Raw genomic sequence first — 20,400 nt, forward strand, 5'->3', positions numbered from 1 at the left:
AGAGTTGAGGTGCACATTTAATTCTGCTGTGATTTGGGCAGCCGTGGTTTTATGTTTTTTGGATACAATCCGGGTTAGCACCCGAACATCCCTTTCAGACAGCTTCCTCTTGCGTCCACAGTTAATCCTGTTGGATGTGGTTCATCCTTCTTGGTGGTATGCTGACATTACCCTGGATACCGTGGCTCTTGATACATCACAAAGACTTGCTGTCCTGGTCACAGATGCTCCAGCAAGTCGTGCACCAACAATTTGTCCTCTTTTGAACTCTGGTATGTCACCCATAATGTTGTGTTCATTTCAATATTTTGAGCAAAACTGTGCTCTTACCCTGCTAATTGAACCTTCACACTCTGCTCTTACTGGTGCAATGTGCAATCAATGAAGACTGGCTACCAGGCTGGTCCAATTTAGCCATGAAACCTCCCATACTAAATTGACAGGTTTTTCAGTTTCATTGTCCAACCCCTGTAGGTGTGACTGTGTGTTTTGGGTAATTGTCCTGCAGAAGTTGAACCTTCATCCCAGTGTCTTTGTGGCTTTTAAGAGGTTTTCTTCCAAGACTGCAATGTATTTCTGTCCATTCATCTTCCCATCAATTCTGACAAGCTTCCCAGTCCTTGCTAAAGAAAAGCTATCACTACTTTTTGTGCTGTGTTTACGTGACGTCCTAAATTTTTTTTAAGATTTAACGTATAAGATAGAAATACGGGGGGCATGTTCATGTCATTACAATGATCAGCATCGAGCTATGATAGAGCTCAATGTTACGGCAACTGGGCGGTTCAAGCAGCACATGCAGATGCACCCAATTCACCTCAGATTAGGATGTATGAAGGCAACGTGTGAGGTGACATGTCTACGCACAGTTTTGTACATCTGAATTTTTTTGTGTGCCACAAGTTTAAAAATGTATCCTTACTACCAACTTTTAGTATGAAAGCTGTACATTCTTTTGTGGCGACTGTGGCTCAGTAGGAAGAGTAGTCCTCTTGCAATCAGAAGGTTGTGGATTTGATTCCAGCTTCCTCATGCCATATGTCGATGTGCCCCTGGGCAAGGCACTTAACCTCAGGTTGCCTACTGATCTGCGTATCGGTGTATGAATGTGTGAGTGTTGGGTAAATGTGGCTCTAGTGTAAAGCGCTTTGAGCGGTCTGTATGACTGGAAAAGCGCTATATAAGTTCAGTCCATTTACCATTTTGTACATGAGGTCCCTAGGCACCTATTTTTCCTGCTTTCTATGTCTCCACAATGTCAGTCTTAGTGGGTGTCCTTGAACAATTGCTTTGCTTCTTCTCTATAAATGCCAGATATGTTCATGTCCACAATTAAGTTGTCCCATTTAAAAATGATCCTTCCTAAGCTTTGGCTCTCTGCAGCTCATCCAGTGTTATCATACTTGCGTACTTCAGAATTTGGTTAATTATTGAACAGTGCTCCATGTGATGTTTAAAGATGGGATATTTTTTATAACCCACCCCTGCTTTAAACTTCTTTACATACCTATCCCTGTGCTGTATATTTTCTTTCTTGGTCTTTATGCTCACTTAGGTTCTCCAACAAACATCTGAGGCCTTCAACAGCTATATTTACTTAAATTATTTATTTAAATTAAATTACACCCAAGTGGGCACTATTTGCTATTTAGTTCACCTCTGAAGGCAGTTAGCAGTTAGGGATATTAAATTAAAAGGTTCTTGATACAAATGCAAACATTATTTCCACATTTGTTGTTATACAAAAGTTTAGAAGGGATGAACCTTTTCCACTTCATAATTGCTGTATGCAGTTCTTTGTGTTTGAAATAGTCTATGAAATGAAGTCCTAGTAGAATACACTAAAGTTTGCTTTTGAAACAAGACAAATTACAAATAAAAAAGTGTACCAAGAGTTTTACATGGCATAAAAAAGATAAGGGTGAGGCACAAAACTGAATAAGTTTGAATAAAGAGAACTGATGGAAATATTGGCATTAAGAAATTTATCTGCGATTATCAAATTAGAGGATGGCTAAAGAGGAGATTGATGGAAATTGCAAGAAACAAAATGCAGACAATTTGCAGAGGAAGAAGCAGATGTCAAATGATTAAGACAAATGATAACTCTGAATGGAAACATAATAAACAAGATGTTTACATTTGTAGCAACTGAAGAGAGATTTGTTTCTTGCATTTTACCTCTGGTTTGGAAAACCTAGAATAACCATTTAAAAGTGAGCAGGTAAACTTCCATTCCAGCATAACCCCGTCTATTAAAATTTGCTGGCTTGTTACTATATGAATAACTGTGGTTATTCACTATGTGTGCTGTGATCTTTGTGTCTTTAGATGTTTCAAGCCTTCAAGCTTTGGCTATAATTTAAACTGAGCTCCCTCCTAGCTTACTGTTTGATATAGAAAGTGTGTATTATGGAGTGCAAAAGAAAGGGCAAAATATTTGGAAGTTAGAAGAGCAAAATAACCCTGCACAGAGTACTTGAAGCAAACTAAAAATAGATGCAACTGCATAGTAGGAGAAAAATTAATGCTTAACAAAGGAATAAGAAAATCAGAGACAGACAAGTGTTCAGATAAAATCCTATATTTACTTGTGTAGTATCAGCAGTTGTATTGGTGTAAGACATTATGTTCCAAAGTAGTGTAATGTAGATCTGTACTGGGCAATTACTTTTCACATACGGCTAAGTTAATTCAAATAACAGGTTTTTTTTTAAGATTTGTTTTCTGGTACTGGTGGCCTTCACTTTGTCATTTGGCAGACAGGAAATGGGGTGAAGAGAGGGGGAAGACATGCAGCACAGGTCGCCGTGGCTGGGACTGGAATTAAGGGACAGCCAGGTTGAATGCTGAAGCCTATTTATATATGGGCCATGGATTAAAAGATTTAACAGTTACTTAAATGAGATATTAATCTTGAAGGTCTTGATGTGTCCTCAAAGTTGTTTCTGAGATTAGAATTACAACACACCGGGTCTTACTAACATTGTTCCATCTCTGTTTTTAACTTCCTCCAACCAAGGTGGGCTCTTTCTTCATGATCAATTTGTGCCTCGTGGTCATCGCCACCCAGTTTTCTGAGACAAAGCAAAGAGAGAATGCCCTGATGAGGGAGCAGCGTGCTCGCTACATGTCAAATGACTCAACTCTGGCCAGTTACAGTGAGCCAGGCTCATGCTATGAGGAGATGCTACGATATATTAGTCATCTTTACCGGAAGTTCAGGCGCAGGCTGCAGAGAATGTACTATGGATGGCACAGGTATGGTGTGGGCTGTGTTCTGCTGTGACTTATTCTTCCTGTTTCTAAATTAAATCCATTTGAGTAATTAGTAGGGTTTTTTTTGATTGAAAGTGTTCCAGTGGTGGCCGAAGCTCTTGCTAGTGTTTGTTCTTAGCTCCCTATATAGGAAAATGACAAATAACTGGTTTTGTTTTACACAGCCAGAGAACCATCTTGGTGCTAGATTATATATACAGGTCCTTCTCAAAATATTAGCATATTGTGATAAAGTTCATTATTTTCCATAATGTCATGATGAAAATTTAACATTCATATATTTTAGATTCATTGCACACTAACTGAAATATTTCAGGTCTTTTATTGTCTTAATACGGATGATTTTGGCATACAGCTCATGAAAACCCAAAATTCCTATCTCACAAAATTAGCATATCATTAAAAGGGTCTCTAAACGAGCTATGGACCTAATCATCTGAATCAACGAGTTAACTCTAAACACCTGCAAAAGATTCCTGAGGCCTTTAAAACTCCCAGCCTGGTTCATTACTCAAAACTCCAATCATGGGTAAGACTGCCGACCTGACTGCTGTCCAGAAGGCCACTATTGACACCCTCAAGCAAGAGGGTAAGACACAGAAAGAAATTTCTGAACGAATAGGCTGTTCCCAGAGTGCTGTATCAAGGCACCTCAGTGGGAAGTCTGTGGGAAGGAAAAAGTGTGGCAGAAAACGCTGCACAACGAGAAGAGGTGACCGGACCCTGAGGAAGATTGTGGAGAAGGGCCGATTCCAGACCTTGGGGGACCTGCGGAAGCAGTGGACTTAATCTGGAGTAGAAACATCCAGAGCCACCGTGCACAGGCGTGTGCAGGAAATGGGCTACAGGTGCCGCATTCCCCAGGTCAAGCCACTTTTGAACCAGAAACAGCGGCAGGAGCGCCTGACCTGGGCTACAGAGAAGCAGCACTGGACTGTTGCTCAGTGGTCCAAAGTACTTTTTTCGGATGAAAGCAAATTCTGCATGTCATTCGGAAATCAAGGTGCCAGAGTCTGGAGGAAGACTGGGGAGAAGGAAATGCCAAAATGCCAGAAGTCCAGTGTCAAGTACCCACAGTCAGTGATGGTCTGGGGTGCCGTGTCAGCTGCTGGTGTTGGTCCACTGTGTTTTATCAAGGGCAGGGTCAATGCAGCTAGCTATCAGGAGATTCTGGAGCACTTCATGCTTCCATCTGCTGAAAAGCTTTATGGAGATGAAGATTGCATTTTTCAGCACGACCTGGCACCTGCTCACAGTGCCAAAACCACTGGTAAATGGTTTACTGACCATGGTATCACTGTGCTCAATTGGCCTGCCAACTCTCCTGACCTGAACCCCATAGAGAATCTGTGGGATATTGTGAAGAGAACGTTGAGAGACTCAAGACCCAACACTCTGGATGAGCTAAAGGCCGCTATCGAAGCATCCTGGGCCTCCATAAGACCTCAGCAGTGCCACAGGCTGATTGCCTCCATGCCACGTCGCATTGAAGCAGTCATTTCTGCAAAAGGATTCCCGACCAAGTATTGAGTGCATAACTGTACATGATTATTTGAAGGTTGACGTTTTTTGTATCAAAAACACTTTTCTTTTATTGGTCGGATGAAATATGCTAATTTTGTGAGATAGGAATTTTGGGTTTTCATGAGCTGTATGCCAAAATCATCCGTATTAAGATAATAAAAGACCTGAAATATTTCAGTTAGTGTGCAATGAATCTAAAATATATGAATGTTAAATTTTCATCATGACATTATGGAAAATAATGAACTTTATCCCAATATGCTAATAATTTGAGAAGGACCTGTATATGATTATAGAAACAGGGAGCTAACAACCTTTTAACCGGCTGTTGGACTCTACAAGCCAACCTTCAATTCTAGCAAAAGTCCTTCTAACTTTTAGCCCAGTTAAGAGTTGCCGAATTTTTTTTTTTTCTGTGCTACAGCAAGCTCTGGGCATGGTTTAGTATTGGATTCAGTTTTTTACACCTTTTATTCATCGACAATTAGAATTTTCTCTGTCCGTGATCAATAATAATTTCTCTGATCTCTTTCTTTTTTGTTTAGCAAACGCCGTAAAAAGGTGAACCCTAATGGCAGTGGCATTGGCAGCAATGGTGGTGGAAATGGGCATGGCCAAGGTTCTAGCAGGGGTCCAGGGCCTGGCACTGCATTGTGGCTGAGGCCAATTCATAACCTCCTGCAGCATCATCAGCACCAACACTGTCACCTCAGCAACGGCGGGCAGCACACAATCAACACCACAACTGCTGAGCACATGGACCAGGAAAGCCATGTTGAAGGAGGGGAGGATTCGGAAATGAAGTCTCTGTCTGTTACAAGAGGAAGTACAAACAGAAGTAGCGGTGATAATCCTACTGTTGTCTCTCAGGGAATGGGACCACTGCTTGGCCGGCAGAACGGGGGCATGAACTATCCGACCATTCTGCCATCTTTTGTGTGCAGCCACAGCAGTAAGACACCACCTACCCACTCAAAGCAGTGCAGACGCAGTCCGGAGCAACATCCATTGAACCACCCAACATCTGAGCACACAGAGGCGCTGAACAAGCTTTACCAGCTCATGGGACAGCACAGTAAGAAAAGAAAAACACACGATTCACTAATTTGGCAAAAATTAAATATTGCATTGATTATTAATTTAAATTCACTTTAAGCACATGATTCTTTTTCCCCCACAGACCTTATATGGTGCCATGCGAAGGTATTAGAACAACATGAAATTTTTCTGACGTTATACCCATAAACTTCAAAATATTTTATTGGGATTTCATGTGAAAGATCAACATAACACAGTGAATAATAATTAAGCTTAAGGAAAATGATCCATGGTTTTCGAGGCCTAGTAGCATCAGTGAACAGCAATTTTCATATCTTGCTTTAGATTAATGATTGGATTTTGGTCTTGGCTTTCACTAACACATGCTTTGGTCTTTACAATTCTGTCACTTTAGCTGTCTGTTTAAAATCATTGTCCTGCTCAAAGAAGAACCTCTGTTCCAGCATAAAATCTTTTGCAGTTTCTAGTTTTCATCAAGCATTTTGCTGTATTTAGCCTCAGCTATCTTCCCAATAACTCTAATCAGCTTCAATGAACCTGCAGAAGAAAAAATGAAAAAAAATGAAAATGACATGTTCATATGTATCAACCCCTTTTGCTAAGAAGCCATTAAAAAGTTCTGGTGCAACCACTTCCCATCAAAAGTCAACAGTTAGTGAAAGGAAGTAACCTATATGCAAGCTAAGTGTCACATGATCTGTCTGTATAAACACACATTTTCTTAGAGGCTGCAACACGACTAAGCAAGAGGCATTACTCGATGAAGACCATGGAGCTCTCCAAACAAGTCGGTGACAAAGTTGTTGAGAAGTAAATGTCAAAAAATAAAATAGAAAATAAATATAAACAAATATGCAAATCTTTGATGTTCCACTGGAGTACCATTAAATCTATCATTGTCAAACGTAAAGCACATGGTTCCACAACAAACCTGCTGAGAGAGGGCTGCCCACACAAACTCATAGACTGGGCAAGGAGGACATTAATCAGAGAGTCAGCCCAGAGTTCCAAAAGTTGCCTTGAAGGAGTTGCACAGCAGACACTAAAGTATCTGTAAATAGGACCACAATAAGCCATATACTCCATTGAGCTGGGCTTTATAAAGAGAGATCAGAAAAAACTATTTATTTGTGGGTGACTCTCCAAGTTCATGGAGGAAGGTGTTCTGATTAGACAGAAATTTTACTTTTCAGCCACCATGGAAAATGCTGTGTCTGGCGCAAACCCAATACATCCCATCACCCCATAACACCATTCTCACAGTGAAACGTGGTGGCAGCATCATGCTGTGGGGATGTTTTTCAGCAGAAGGGACTGGAAAACTGGTACAAGTCAAAGGAAACATGGATGGTGCTAAACACAAGGATATTCTTGAGCAAAACCTGTGTGGGTCTGCTTGTGATTTGAGACTGGGACGGAGCTTCACCTTCCAGCAGGACAATGATCTAAAGCATTGTGCTAAATCAACACTCAATTGACAGTCTTTGGCTTGAAGATTGTTGTTCACAAGCATTTGGACAGTGATTTGTAAAATATTCAAATCTGGGATATTGTTTCATTACTGAATCCTGCTTTAAACTTGGACAGACCTTCACCCCTGAATTGTCTGGATTGTTTCTATCTTCATGATCTTGTTTGTTTACTAAAGTTCTCCAACAAAGCCTTTAAAAAACAGCTGTACTTACACTAAGGGTGTATTCACATCCGCCACATTTGATCCACTTTAAACAGACAAGACTTTGTCCCCACCCCCTTGGTCTAGACCTTTTGTGCTGGTGTGAATAAACTCAAGTGAACCCTGGTCTAAATCAAACAACTGGACAATGAACCGGCCTCGGTAAACCCAACTACAGTACACATATGCCTTCTTGGACTTAACAAGCCACTGTGGCAGGGCATAATGGGCAGGATTAGCCCTTCAGTGTTGAGAACGTAACTACTGCATGGATGCTACAAACAATGAGCCGTGGACACACCTGGAGCAACGAGGAAATACTGTGCCTCCTCATTTTTTGGGTAGTTGCACACATAACACAACAGCTAAAAAAGACACAAGAACACGGTCGTGTTTAACATGTTTAGCGAGAGAATGAAGGAGAGGGGGTTTGTGGTATCCCAAACAATGCTGCGTTAAAGTGAAAAACCATTGCCAAAGGTACCTAAAGCATGAGACTCAATCAATTAAAAGAGTTTTTCTCCATTTTCAGATCTTTGCTCAGTTCCATCCTAGTCATTTCTTTCCAATGGCATCAACAATTGTCACAGGTGGCTTTGTTTACAGGGTATAGTTCACTTGCAATACGTACAATTTGAAAGCGAACCATACAAAATAAAAAAAAAATAAAGACAACTTTTGATCCGGACCTACAACAGGTATATTCTGTTTGCCAATTAGGTGATTTTTGAATACAAGACTGCAGAAGATTTCAGCTAAGGCTAATAGAGTAAAGATGGCTGAATGCAAATGTATACCACATTTTTGAGATTTGTCTTTCCCAACCACTTCACAATTATGAGCTATATTTTGTTGGTCTATCACATAAAGTTAAAATACAAGTTTGTCGTTGTAACATGAAATATTCTGAAAAAGTGTTCTGAATACTTTTGCTCTATATCATCACAGTCACACCTATCACCATTTTGAATGTTTCCACTTCTGTCTTTATGTCTGTCCTCTGTGTGAGCCTGACCAGAGATAGACCGTCTGCTTTTGCATGTGTCTTTAGCAGCACTTAGAGCTGTGACAGGAAATCCATGTCTTGAGTGTTACAGTGATCAGTTCATAGAGGTGGATTGAGGGCTTGGATTGACTGGGTCAGCGCAGTGTCAGCGAGTGTCAGAGACCTAGGTAGTGCAAAACAGCGTGGACACAAACCGCTATGCCAGGATATCTGCGAAAACAATGGAGAATGAAAGAGGAGAGATTCAAAGGAGAGGCATGAAGTATTAAAGAAGTGGTATCCAGTGGGAGAGACCAAGAGAAGGAGGCACAAAGAGAAAAAAAAATTAGATAGTAAAAAACAGAAGCTAATTCAGGAGACAGCATGAAGAAGAAAGGGAGAACAACCACTGTGCGACATAAGAACTTTTTAAAAGGCAGAAGCAGGATGATAGGCTCGTCTGTTCTGTCCCAGTGGGGTGAGACTGCCAGTGACGACCCACATTTAAGATATGCTTGCCTATTTTTACACTGTTGACACTCTAAACATAATTAAGCGTGGAGAAATTAGTGCCTGGTGAAAGAGAACTGTTACTTTGTGCCATGTGATACTTCCAAATAAGACATTAGTGATGAAGGGAAATGCCAGAAAAGTCAGGAGTTAAAATACACAATAGGTTTCAGTGTTTTTAATGTTTTTTTCAACATACTTAAATCCTTTTAAGAATAATTGAATTATAGGGAAGTCATTTAAGAATAAGGACAAATACTAAGTCTGCATTTTCTGCAGCACAGACTTTTAAAACACAGGACTTGACTGACATCCAACCAGCCACTGTTTCTGTGATGCTGTGTTGTATAAGGACTAACTCTTGAAACCGATGCTTCAAAACGTCATATTTTCCTGCCTTTTTTTTGTATTTCTTGCCTTATCAGTACAAGTGTTGTGATCTTTGGTGATTTCCCATCTGTTTAGCTTGTCATTAGTTGCATGCTTCGAAGCTTCACAGGATGAGATACACAAAACTGAAGGTCATGCAGCACAGCCTGTATTGAATCAATGAGGAGTCTATCCAATGTGCTTTGAGGCTAAGCAGTGACCTCAGGCAAACATTCAAACTCCAAATGTCTGTAATAAAGCCAGTGGCAGTCACACCAGATATTATTCCCCATTATACCCCTGTGTGCACTATGTAATTTCAGGAGAAGGATGGACTATTGCTCCAGTAGCTACAAAGTGATGGGGTGGTCCCCCAGGATGACAATTTCACCTGTTTGGTAATCTTTCTTGCCTTATCAGCAAGTTTCTTGCAATTTATGTTCCTTCACCTTATACACTTTCAGAGTTAGCAGAATGTATCCGCCCATACAGCTCTTTCACTATTGCCTCAAGCAGTATAAATTGCAAATTTGCTGATGAAACTGCTTTTATTGTTTATTTTAAAATAGTTGTAATGTATTAGGAACAACAATTAGAAGCATCTAGCTGCAGGCCCCAGATCATGTGCCCTTTTTCAGTTTGTACATTCTTTACTTTTTTCCTGTATGCCTTAACTTAACTCTAATCTTGGCACTAAACCTTCCCCAACCCTGACCCTGCCCACAACTCTAACCCTAACTCTGAACCTCCAACTATAATGATAAGTCGTCAAAATATTGTTTATTAGGGAATATTATTGATAATAGGGAAGAGTTTTAGAGTGTAGGGTCTTTGGTTGCTGTTGACTCTTATTGTGGTGTTTAGAAACTGCAGCTTCAATATATACTATTGACATCAATTGGCACATTCAATTATAACATCATATGGCAGTTTACAGCACATATAACCCCATACACAGTGGGTGACAATGGGTATCAGGAGTTGAGTGTAATTAGCTACACTTGTACAACTATTCAAAAGTGCTATGACCAGTACCAGGAGATTGGACCAGGACCTTCTTTGTGAATTATGTCTGAAAATATATAATTAAACTTTCTTTGTGTTAAATATCACAGATTCATTAACACTGACATTTTGGATCTTCTGTGACTCATTGGTACTAAACCCCATAATATAACTCTATTAAAGCATCAATCCTAGTTTTGTCTGAATATGATCTGCACACAAGATGAGCCACTTTCCTCTGAAGTATGTTTCAACTTTGTTTATTTGAAACACATTAGGAAACGTAAAAAAAAAAAAAAAAAGTTTAACATGGCCAAACCTTATGCTATAAAGGCAATGAGTTATTATTGTAGGAATCATAATTTCTTAAAATATGTATATTACTTAGCACTAACTATAAATTAGACTATCAAAAGACTTGGAAAATGGTACAGATTCTCACTACACATTTTATCCCTTGAGATTTTAGGCAGCATGCTAGACACATTTACCCTGCTGTTTAAGCTGCTTTTAATGAGGTGATGTTTTCACTCACTAAGTCCTACTTCTGTGCGTTTTCAGCTGTGCTTTGCATTTTCTCTACACTGATTTTAAGTCTGCAGTCAAAGAACAGAAGGTGAGAGTGGATAGCCAGGCTGATGATAAAGGATGAGCTCACAGTACTTATAGTGACAGCCTCTTGGCTTTTAATGGAAAAAGACCAAACTTTTAGCTTTGTCTGCAGAAGTTCACTTACTCTTACATTTTTCACTGCTTTATTATATTGCAAGGTCTGACTGTCTTTTTTATATTGTTTTGATATACAGGGGTTGGACAATGAAACTGAAACACCTGGTTTTTGACCACAATAATTTGTTGGGGCTGCATGGTGGCGCAGTTGGTAGCACTGTTGCCTTGCAGCAAGAAGGTCCTGGGTTTGATTCCCAGCCTGGGGTCTTTCTGCATGGAGTTTGCATGTTCTCCCTGTGCATGAGTGGGTTCTCACCAGGTACTCCGGCTTCCTCCCACAGTCCAAAGACATGCCTGTTAGGTTAATTGGTAACTCTAAATTGCCCTTAGGTGTATGAATGAGTGTGTGTATAGTTGTACAGGTCCTTCTCAAAATATTAGCATATTGTGATAAAGTTCATTATTTTCCATAATGTCATTATGAAAATTTAACATTCATATAATTTAGATTCATTGCACACTAACTGAAATATTTCAGGTCTTTTATTGTCTTAATACAGATGATTTTGGCATACAGCTCATGAAAACCCAAAATTCCTATCTCACAAAATTAGCATATTTCATCCGACCAATAAAAGAAAAGTGTTTTTAATATAAAAAACGTCAACCTTCAAATAATCATGTACAGTTATGCACTCAATACTTGGTCGGGAATCCTTTTGCAGAAATGACTGATTCAATGCGGCGTGGCATGGAGGCAATCAGCCTGTGGCACTGCTGAGGTCTTATGGAGGCCCAGGATGCTTCGATAGTGGCCTTTAGCTCATCCAGAGTGTTGGGTCTTGAGTCTCTCAACGTTCTCTTCACAATATCCCACAGATTCTCTATGGGGTTCAGGTCAGGAGAGTTGGCTGGCCAATTGAGCACAGTGATACCATGGTCAGTAAACCATTTACCAGTGGTTTTGGCACTGTGAGTAGGTGCCAGGTCGTGCTGAAAAATGAAATCTTCATCTCCATAAAGCTATTAATCAGATGGAAGCATGAAGTGCTCCAAAATCTCCTGATAGCTAGCTGCATTGACCCTGCCCTTGATAAAACACAGTGGACCAACACCAGCAGCTGACACGGCCCCCCAGACCATCACTGACTGTGGGTACTTGACACTGGACTTCTGGCAATTTGGCATTTCCTTCTCCCCAGTCTTCCTCCAGACTCTGGCACCTTGATTTCCGAATGACATGCAGAATTTGCTTTCATCCAAAAAAAGTACTTTGGACCACTGAGCAACAGTCCAGTGCTGCTTCTCTGTAGCCCAGGTCAGGCGCTTCTGCCGCTGTTTCTGGTTCAAAAGTGGCTTGACCTGGGGAATGCGGCACCTGTAGCCCATTTCCTGCACATGCCTGTGCACGGTGGCTCTGGATGTTTCTACTCCAGACTCAGTCCACTGCTTCCGCAGGTCCCCCAAGGTCTGGAATTGGCCCTTCTCCACAATCTTCCTCAGGGTCCAGTCACCTCTTCTCGTTGTGCAGCGTTTTCTGCCACACTTTTTCCTTCCCACAGACTTCCCACTGAGGTGCCTTGATACAGCACTCTGGGAACAGCCTATTCATTCAGAAATTTCTTTCTGTGTCTTACCCTCTTGCTTGAGGGTATCAATAGTGGCCTTCTGGACAGCAGTCAGGTTGGCAGTCTTACCCATGATTGGGGTTTTGAGTGATGAACCAGGCTGGGAGTTTTAAAGGCCTCAGGAATCTTTTGCAGGTGTTTAGAGTTAAAATGACTGACTGACTAATTTATTAGTATGGTGTAGGGCCTCCTTTTGCAGCCAATACAGCGTCAATTTGTCTTGGGAATGACATATACAAGTCCTGCACAGTGGTCAGAGGGATTTTAACCCATTCTTCTTGCAGGATAGTGGCCAGATCACTACGTGATACTGGTGGGGGAAAACGTTTCCTGACTTGCTCCTCCAAAACACCCCAAAGTGGCTCAATAATAATTAGATCTGGTGACTGTGCAGGCCATGGGAGATGTTCAACTTCACTTTCATGTTCATCAAAACAATCTTTCACCAGTCTTGCTGTGTGTATTGGTGCATTGTCATCCTGATACACGGCACCGCCTTCAGGATACAATGTTTGAACCATTGGATGCACATGGTCCTCAAGAATGGTTCGGTAGTCCTTGGCAGTGACGCGCCCATCTAGCACAAGTATTGGACAGAGGGAATGCCATGATATGGCAGCCCAAACCATCACTGATCCACCCCCTTGCTTCACTCTGGGCATGCAACAGTCTGGGTGGTACGCTTCTTTGGGGCTTCTCCACACCGTAACTCTCCCGGATGTGGGGAAAACAGTAAAGGTGGACTCATCAGAGAACAATACATGTTTCACATTGTCCACAGCCCAAGATTTGCGCTCCTTGCACCATTGACACCGACATTTGGCACTGGCATGAGTGACCAAAGGTTTGGCTATAGCAGCCCGGCCGTGTATATTGACCCTGTGGAGCTCCCGACGGACAGTTCTGGTGGAAACAGGAGAGTTGAGGTGCACATTTAATTCTGCCGTGATTTGGGCAGCCGTGGTTTTATGTTTTTTGGATACAATCCGGGTTAGCACCCGAACATCCCTTTCAGACAGCTTCCTCTTGCGTCCACAGTTAATCCTGTGGCCAGCAAGACGTGCACCAACAATTTGTCCTCTTTTGAACTCTGGTATGTCACCCATAATGTTGTGTGCATTTCAATATTTTGAGAAAAACTGCTCTTACCCTGCTAATTGAACCTTCACACTCTGCTCTTACTGGTGCAATGTGCAATCAATGAAGACTGGCTACCAGGCTGGTCCAATTTAGCCATGAAGCCTTCCACACTAAAATGACAAGTGTTTCAGTTTCATTGTCCAACCCCTGTAAATGTCATATCTAGGTGATAAAAATATCAATACACTTTAATATACTAACAACAATAAGCTTAAATTGAAATTCTTCTAATCCAAACCAGATACACCTATTTTTCTTCTCAGGCTTGTTGTGCTAACTTTCTCTCTACACTGTTTTAGTTTGAGATATTCTTCTGTGTTAGACAAGGATGTCTTTCCCTACCAAGTTATAACCACTGACTAAATCGTTTAAACATGGAAGTTTGCAAAGGGGAGGATTGCATTGCAGTGTCTCCTTAAAGTTTAATTAGAAAGAGAATGAATGAACAGTAGATGTCAGCAAAGTCACATTGCAACAGAAAATTCATCTCAAATCTGTCACAATTTTCCTCTTTGATCAGCAAGTCTTAATTCTCTTGCCACAGCTTTGACTTTACCAGTGTAAAATAAAAAAAATAAAAAAATAAAAATAGAACAACTTAAAGTTCTGTTGATAATTATGTTCACAGGGATATATGTGATGTCCAAGTTGCTAAGCAATGTGCACATTGTTGGTTCAGTCTGCAATAAAAAGATCTTCAGATATGATTTGTTGGCATTTTATTATCTCACATTGAAAAAGGCAGAGCTGATGGCTTCAGTTTGATTGATAATAGGAATGTCCTGATCAGTGTTTTTTTTTTGTCCTGATGTCAAATTATTTACAAACAGGCATTTGACAATGCCATATACCAGGTTTATATACCTTATGTTTGCTCTCCTGATCAAAATTTTAAGACCAAAGGATAAAATGCAAGCCTTATTATTTAATGCAAGTAAATTATAATCAGGTTATAAGTACAGTTTCAAAATGCAAGGTGGATGAGACAAAGCAAACAAAGTAGGCAAAATGATTGGAATCTGTATTAAAACTCAAACATGCTGTTTATCAAAGGTTTAAGATAACAGCTGTAGAAATTCTAAATCTTTTGCATAAATCTGACTCTCATGCCATTTTGTGTCAAGCATTCATAGTCACAATTTTCTGATAACAAAAGCAAGAAACCTCTGAAGGTGCTCACTTATGCTGACTGCAGCCCAATAATTTTAAGACAATATCTACAAAGAAATGGCTACAAGAACAAATAACATCTTTAAAGGCCATGTCTCCCTTCCTATGCCATAAATCCCCCTTTTGACTCTGCAAGGGAGCACTGAACCTGGGACACAGAAAGGTGGAGGAAAGTTTTATTTTCTGATAAGAATAAATTAAAACTTAACATGAGGCTTCCAACATTAGTGACATGAAAAAGATATTTCACAGGAAATATTTTTAAGCCATTGGAGGATGTTACATCAGGGAGTTTTTTTCTTTAAAAATGCAATAGGGGCATGGCGGTGGCGCAAGGGTAAAGCAGACAACCCATGTACAGAGGCTACAGTCTTTAATCAGCCATCACTAGTTCAAGTCTCGGCCCTTTGACCTTTGCTGCATATCTTCCCCTCTCTCTCTCCACCTCATTTCCTGTCGGTCAACTTTAAAAATAAAGGCCACCAGTGCCACAAAACGTAAGAAAAATAAAATGGAACAATAGGGTTTTAAGTTGTGCAAAAATGTCACACCACAGATAGCTATGTGGAGATTTTGCAGCAGGCATACTTCTTGTCTGAGGGTCCTCAACTGAGAATTAATAACCTGGTCATAACTGAGTCTTTCAGCATTACACTGCAACACTGCAGTTCACAATGCACGTCTGATGCATGTCTTTTTCAGGAGAATAACACTCCTCTTTTGGATAATGTTGCATGTTCTTTTCCTCTGATCTAAATCCCATTAAAAATGCTTGGGAATTATTGACAATGTAGATTTCCTAAAAAAGATTTCAGTTTCAGACAGTGGATGCCTGCCATTAAACCATTTTCACACCATCCTAGTAGGGATACTCATGGAGTGGTGGAACTACTCATTACTGAGTATGTTATTTTACTTTTGGTCCTGTTTTAGGGTTTTTTGGGCTATGGTCTTACATTTCTGGTCAGCTAATTAACAGCCTGAGTTTAAAACTTGTTTTCAACAGTTTGCCTATTCTGTTTGTTCCATTGCTTCCTACTGTTTCTTTTTTTGGGATTTTGAAGCTCATCTTACAACCTGGCTACAGTCCAGCAGCATGGAATGTGAATACTTGCACTTCCTCAGTCTTAAGATTTTGATTAGGACTGTATTGTATGCTTCAAAACTTGTAGCATATTATGCATAGTAATAAAAAAACGAACAATTTTTCACTTAAATTTCTTACCATTCACATTGAGGACACTGTGGTATCCATATTTCTTCACAGAGACAGAAAACATGTCCCAAAAGCACAGCTTTCATTTTCTAAACATATATCTGAATCCATACATGCAGCTTAATTCTTCATCAAACTTGTATTTTTCTTGATATTTTTATGCATGTTTGGCTACCATTAGCTTTAGAAGTAGCTTTACTCTCCATTTGGATAGGATACTTCCAAAATGCTTTGATCAAGACTTTAATCAGATCAGATCCAGGTAACCTCATTAATACAAATGTTCAATATGAGTTTTGTATTTTAACAACAAAAAGATATACCACTTAAGCACTTACATTCTAAAGCTGCCAGAATGCCCCAAACTATCAACAAAATAATCCAGTCCAGCTTGATTGTTTTGATTGAGTTTTGAAATTTAGGTAAAGGTTGAAATTATAGCCTGAATGATGCTACTATCTCAGGTATGCTTAAACTGCGTGAATGTCTTCACTAAACACTCATTAAGACGACAAGAAAAGAAGTGAGTCTACGTTTACTAACTTTGAGCACCAACTGACAAACTTTCATAATGTAAATTATATTTGTAAACTACAGGTCCTTCTCAAAATATTATATATATATACGGATGATTTTGGCATACAACTCATGAAAACCCAAAATTCCTATCTCACAAAATTAGCATATCATTAAAAGGGTCTCTAAACGAGCTATGAACCTAATCATCTGAATCAACGAGTTAACTCTAAACACCTGCAAAAGATTCCTGAGGCCTTTAAAACTCCCAGCCTGGTTCATCACTCAAAACCCCAATCATGGGTAAGACTGCCAACCTGACTACTGTCCAGAAGGCCACTATTGACACCCTCAAGCAAGAGGGTAAGACACAGAAAGAAATTTCTGAATGAATAGGCTGTTCCCAGAGTGCTGTATCAAGGCACCTCAGTGGGAAGTCTGTGGGAAGGAAAAAGTGTGGCAGAAAACGCTGCACAACGAGAAGAGGTGACCGGACCCTGAGGAAGATTGTGGAGAAGGGCCGATTCCAGACCTTGGGGGACCTGCGGAAGCAGTGGACTGATTCTGGAGTAGAAACATCCAGAGCCACCGTGCACACAGCGTGTGCAGGAAATGGGCTACAGGTACCGCATTCCCCAGACCTGGGCTACAGAGAAGCAGCATTGGACTGTTGCTCAGTGGTCCAAAGTACTTTTTTCAGATGAAAGCAAATTCTGCATGTCATTCGGAAATCAAGGTGCCAGAGTCTGGAGGAAGACTGGGGAGAAGGAAATGCCAAAATGCCAGAAGTCCAGTGTCAAATACCCACAGTCAGTGATGGTCTGGGGTGCCGTGTCAGCTGCTGGTGTTGGTCCACTGTGTTTTATCAAGGGCAGGGTCAATGCAGCTAGCTATCAGGAGATTTTGGAGCACTTCATGCTTCCATCTGCTGAAAAGCTTTATGGAGATGAAGATTTCATTTTTCAGCACGACCTGGCACCTGCTCACAGTGCCAAAACCACTGGTAAATGGTTTACTGACCATGGTATCACTGTGCTCAATTGGCCTGCCAACTCTTCTGACCTGAACCCCATAGAGAATCTGTGGGATATTGTGAAGAGAACGTTGAGAGACTCAAGACCCAACACTCTGGAGGAGCTAAAGGCCGCTATCGAAGCATCCTGGGCCTCCATAAGACCTCAGCAGTGCCACTGGCTGATTGCCTCCATGCCACGCTGCATTGAAGCAGTCATTTCTGCCAAAGGATTCCCGACCAAGTATTGAGTGCATAACTGTACATGATTATTTGAAGGTTGACGGTTTTTGTATTAAAAACACTTTTCTTTTATTGGTCGGATGAAATATGCTAATTTTGTGAGATAGGAATTTTGGGTTTTCATGAGCTGTATGCCAAAATCATCTGTATTAAGACAATAAAAGACCTGAAATATTTCAGTTTGTGTGCAATGAATCTAAAATATATGAATGTTAAATTTTCATCATTACATTATGGAAAATAATTAACTTTATCACAATACGCTAATATTTTGAGAAGGACCTGTATTACCAACTCTACTCAAATAAAAAAAAAAAAAAAATCCAAAGAGACAACAGCATAAAAAAAGACAGAAAACATCTTTTCAGCAGATTTTTGACTATTTCCATCACTTTCTGTCTAAAGGTCGCCAGAGGCTGCTGTTTCAGCTGGCAGGCGTGGTGCCCAGCCCTCTGCTTTTAGAGCTGCTTAGCTGCCCTCTGTGTGCCCGCAGCCTTGAGACCCTGGAACTGGAACTAGGAGACCTGGAGGGGGGCAAAGGAGAGGCTGATGGACTAAACGACTTTCAGCAGGTCAGAATAGGTGCTAATGGGATGATAGTAAACACAGATAACATATTGGTTAGTCTCAGGCATATAAGCTTGTATATTTCTGATATTTGCTCATGAATGTTTTAAGCATAAGTAATAACTGAATATTTGTTGATATGATGAAATATCTTCTTCCAGGGGGGTGATCTTCGAGGATTCAGAAGTCGATTCCGAAGATGTGGGGTTGTGGAGTACAGAAACGGAGCTCTTCGGGCTTGGATAGACTTTAAGGAAAAACTGAAGAGAATTGTGGAAAGTAAATACTTCAACAGGGGGATTATGATTGCCATCCTCGTCAATACCCTCAGCATGGGAATAGAGTACCATGAACAGGTAAGATTCACATTCTGTCTGTGCGAAACATATTGTCTGTAAGTTGTATTTGGTTTTCTGAAAATCCTAAAGAACAGATTAGACTAATTCAATTAAGTGTACAAAACCAAGGCAAAGGTTCAACTCTATTTATACAGCACATTTAAAAAGAACTGCAACGTTGACCAAAGTGCCTAACAGAGAGTACAAATTGACAAGTACAAAAAGAAAAAAAAAAAAAAAACAGGTAAAGATAAAAGATTTAAAAAAAACACAAAAAAGTAGTTTTTTTAAATTTCTCAATTTATATCAAAAGTGAGTATACATATGTTTTTAGATGAAAACTTAAAAGACTAGTAGAGCACATTTTCTTTGCATACGTAAACAAACACAAATATATATATATATATATATATATATATACATTATTTATATATATATATATCTATACATATATAGATATAGATATATATAAATAATGTATATATATATATATATATATATATATATATATATATATATATATATATATATATATATATTTCTGCTTCATTCTTTCTGGCTAACATCTGAAATGTTGGGGTCCTCAAGCTTACCTGTCGGCAAAGTGTGTGCACTTGTATTTTTGTGGTGTAAACATAGGGAAAGACTGGGTGAGCCATTGCCTTTTTAAGGCAATACTATCTATATCCATGTAAACACACTGAAGTGTTATTTATGAGTTCCTTCTCAGTTTAGTGCTCATCGACCCTCATTTGTGACACCTAACAAATGTTTCCTAGCCATTGGGAGTAAATCTATGTGCAGAAAGGTATATGAATGTAGAGGTCCTTGAGCTGATGGTGTTCCAAAGAGCATGTTTTAGTTGTGTTTAGACTGACTAAATCTTGGTGGTAGACTTGTTTTGTCATTAAAATTAAAACCAATTAAACATTTTTCAAAGCTAATAATCTTGCAATTTAAGTTAGACATTTACAATGGTTGTTTTCAACATAAAAAGGTTTAGAAAATAATATGATCGCTATAGTGAAATTAGTGAAAAACTATCAAAATAAAGGATGCACAATAGATTTTCTGTTTATGTTATTTATTTTTTTGTTTAGCACCAGTAGGAAGTGTTTAATTAGATCCTAACCTTAGCATCAGTACGCCCTAACAGTTTGCTGCCATACAAGTGATTAAAATGGGGTGGACAGCCGTTTTTGTGGAGGTTTTGTCCACATAACTAAGCAGCCAAAGAGCAACTTCATTTGTTATTTCAAAAGAGTCTCAAACATTGATCCAGAATAAGCATTCACTTTTTCCCGGGTCATGGGATGTCATATGTCATATTAGCTTACTCTGGTTTTACCAAATGATGTGAGGCTGATAAACAAGATATCTCTTCTGGAGACATACATTACTTTTTTAATATTGTGGCCTTTTATTATTGTCTGGTCAAATGTAAAGTCAACTTTATAAACCCTTCTAAGAAGTGTCACAATGACAAATTGATACT

General features: G+C 39.8%; 1 protein-coding gene across 1 annotated transcript in view; it reads left to right on the forward strand.

The window, feature by feature from the left end:
- Positions 1-20,400, forward strand: part of LOC124864225 (voltage-dependent T-type calcium channel subunit alpha-1H-like) — a 220,033-nt gene that overhangs the window by 138,673 nt on the left and 60,960 nt on the right. The window contains exons 9-12 of the mRNA XM_047358911.1: positions 3,023-3,261; positions 5,349-5,878; positions 18,406-18,572; positions 18,729-18,923. Of these exons, the coding sequence (XP_047214867.1) occupies positions 3,023-3,261; positions 5,349-5,878; positions 18,406-18,572; positions 18,729-18,923 (1,131 nt within the window). The remainder of the gene's footprint in view (positions 1-3,022; positions 3,262-5,348; positions 5,879-18,405; positions 18,573-18,728; positions 18,924-20,400) is intronic.

The sequence above is a fragment of the Girardinichthys multiradiatus genome, chromosome Y (genome assembly GCF_021462225.1).
Source record: "Girardinichthys multiradiatus isolate DD_20200921_A chromosome Y, DD_fGirMul_XY1, whole genome shotgun sequence".
Lineage (NCBI taxonomy): Eukaryota > Metazoa > Chordata > Actinopteri > Cyprinodontiformes > Goodeidae > Girardinichthys > Girardinichthys multiradiatus.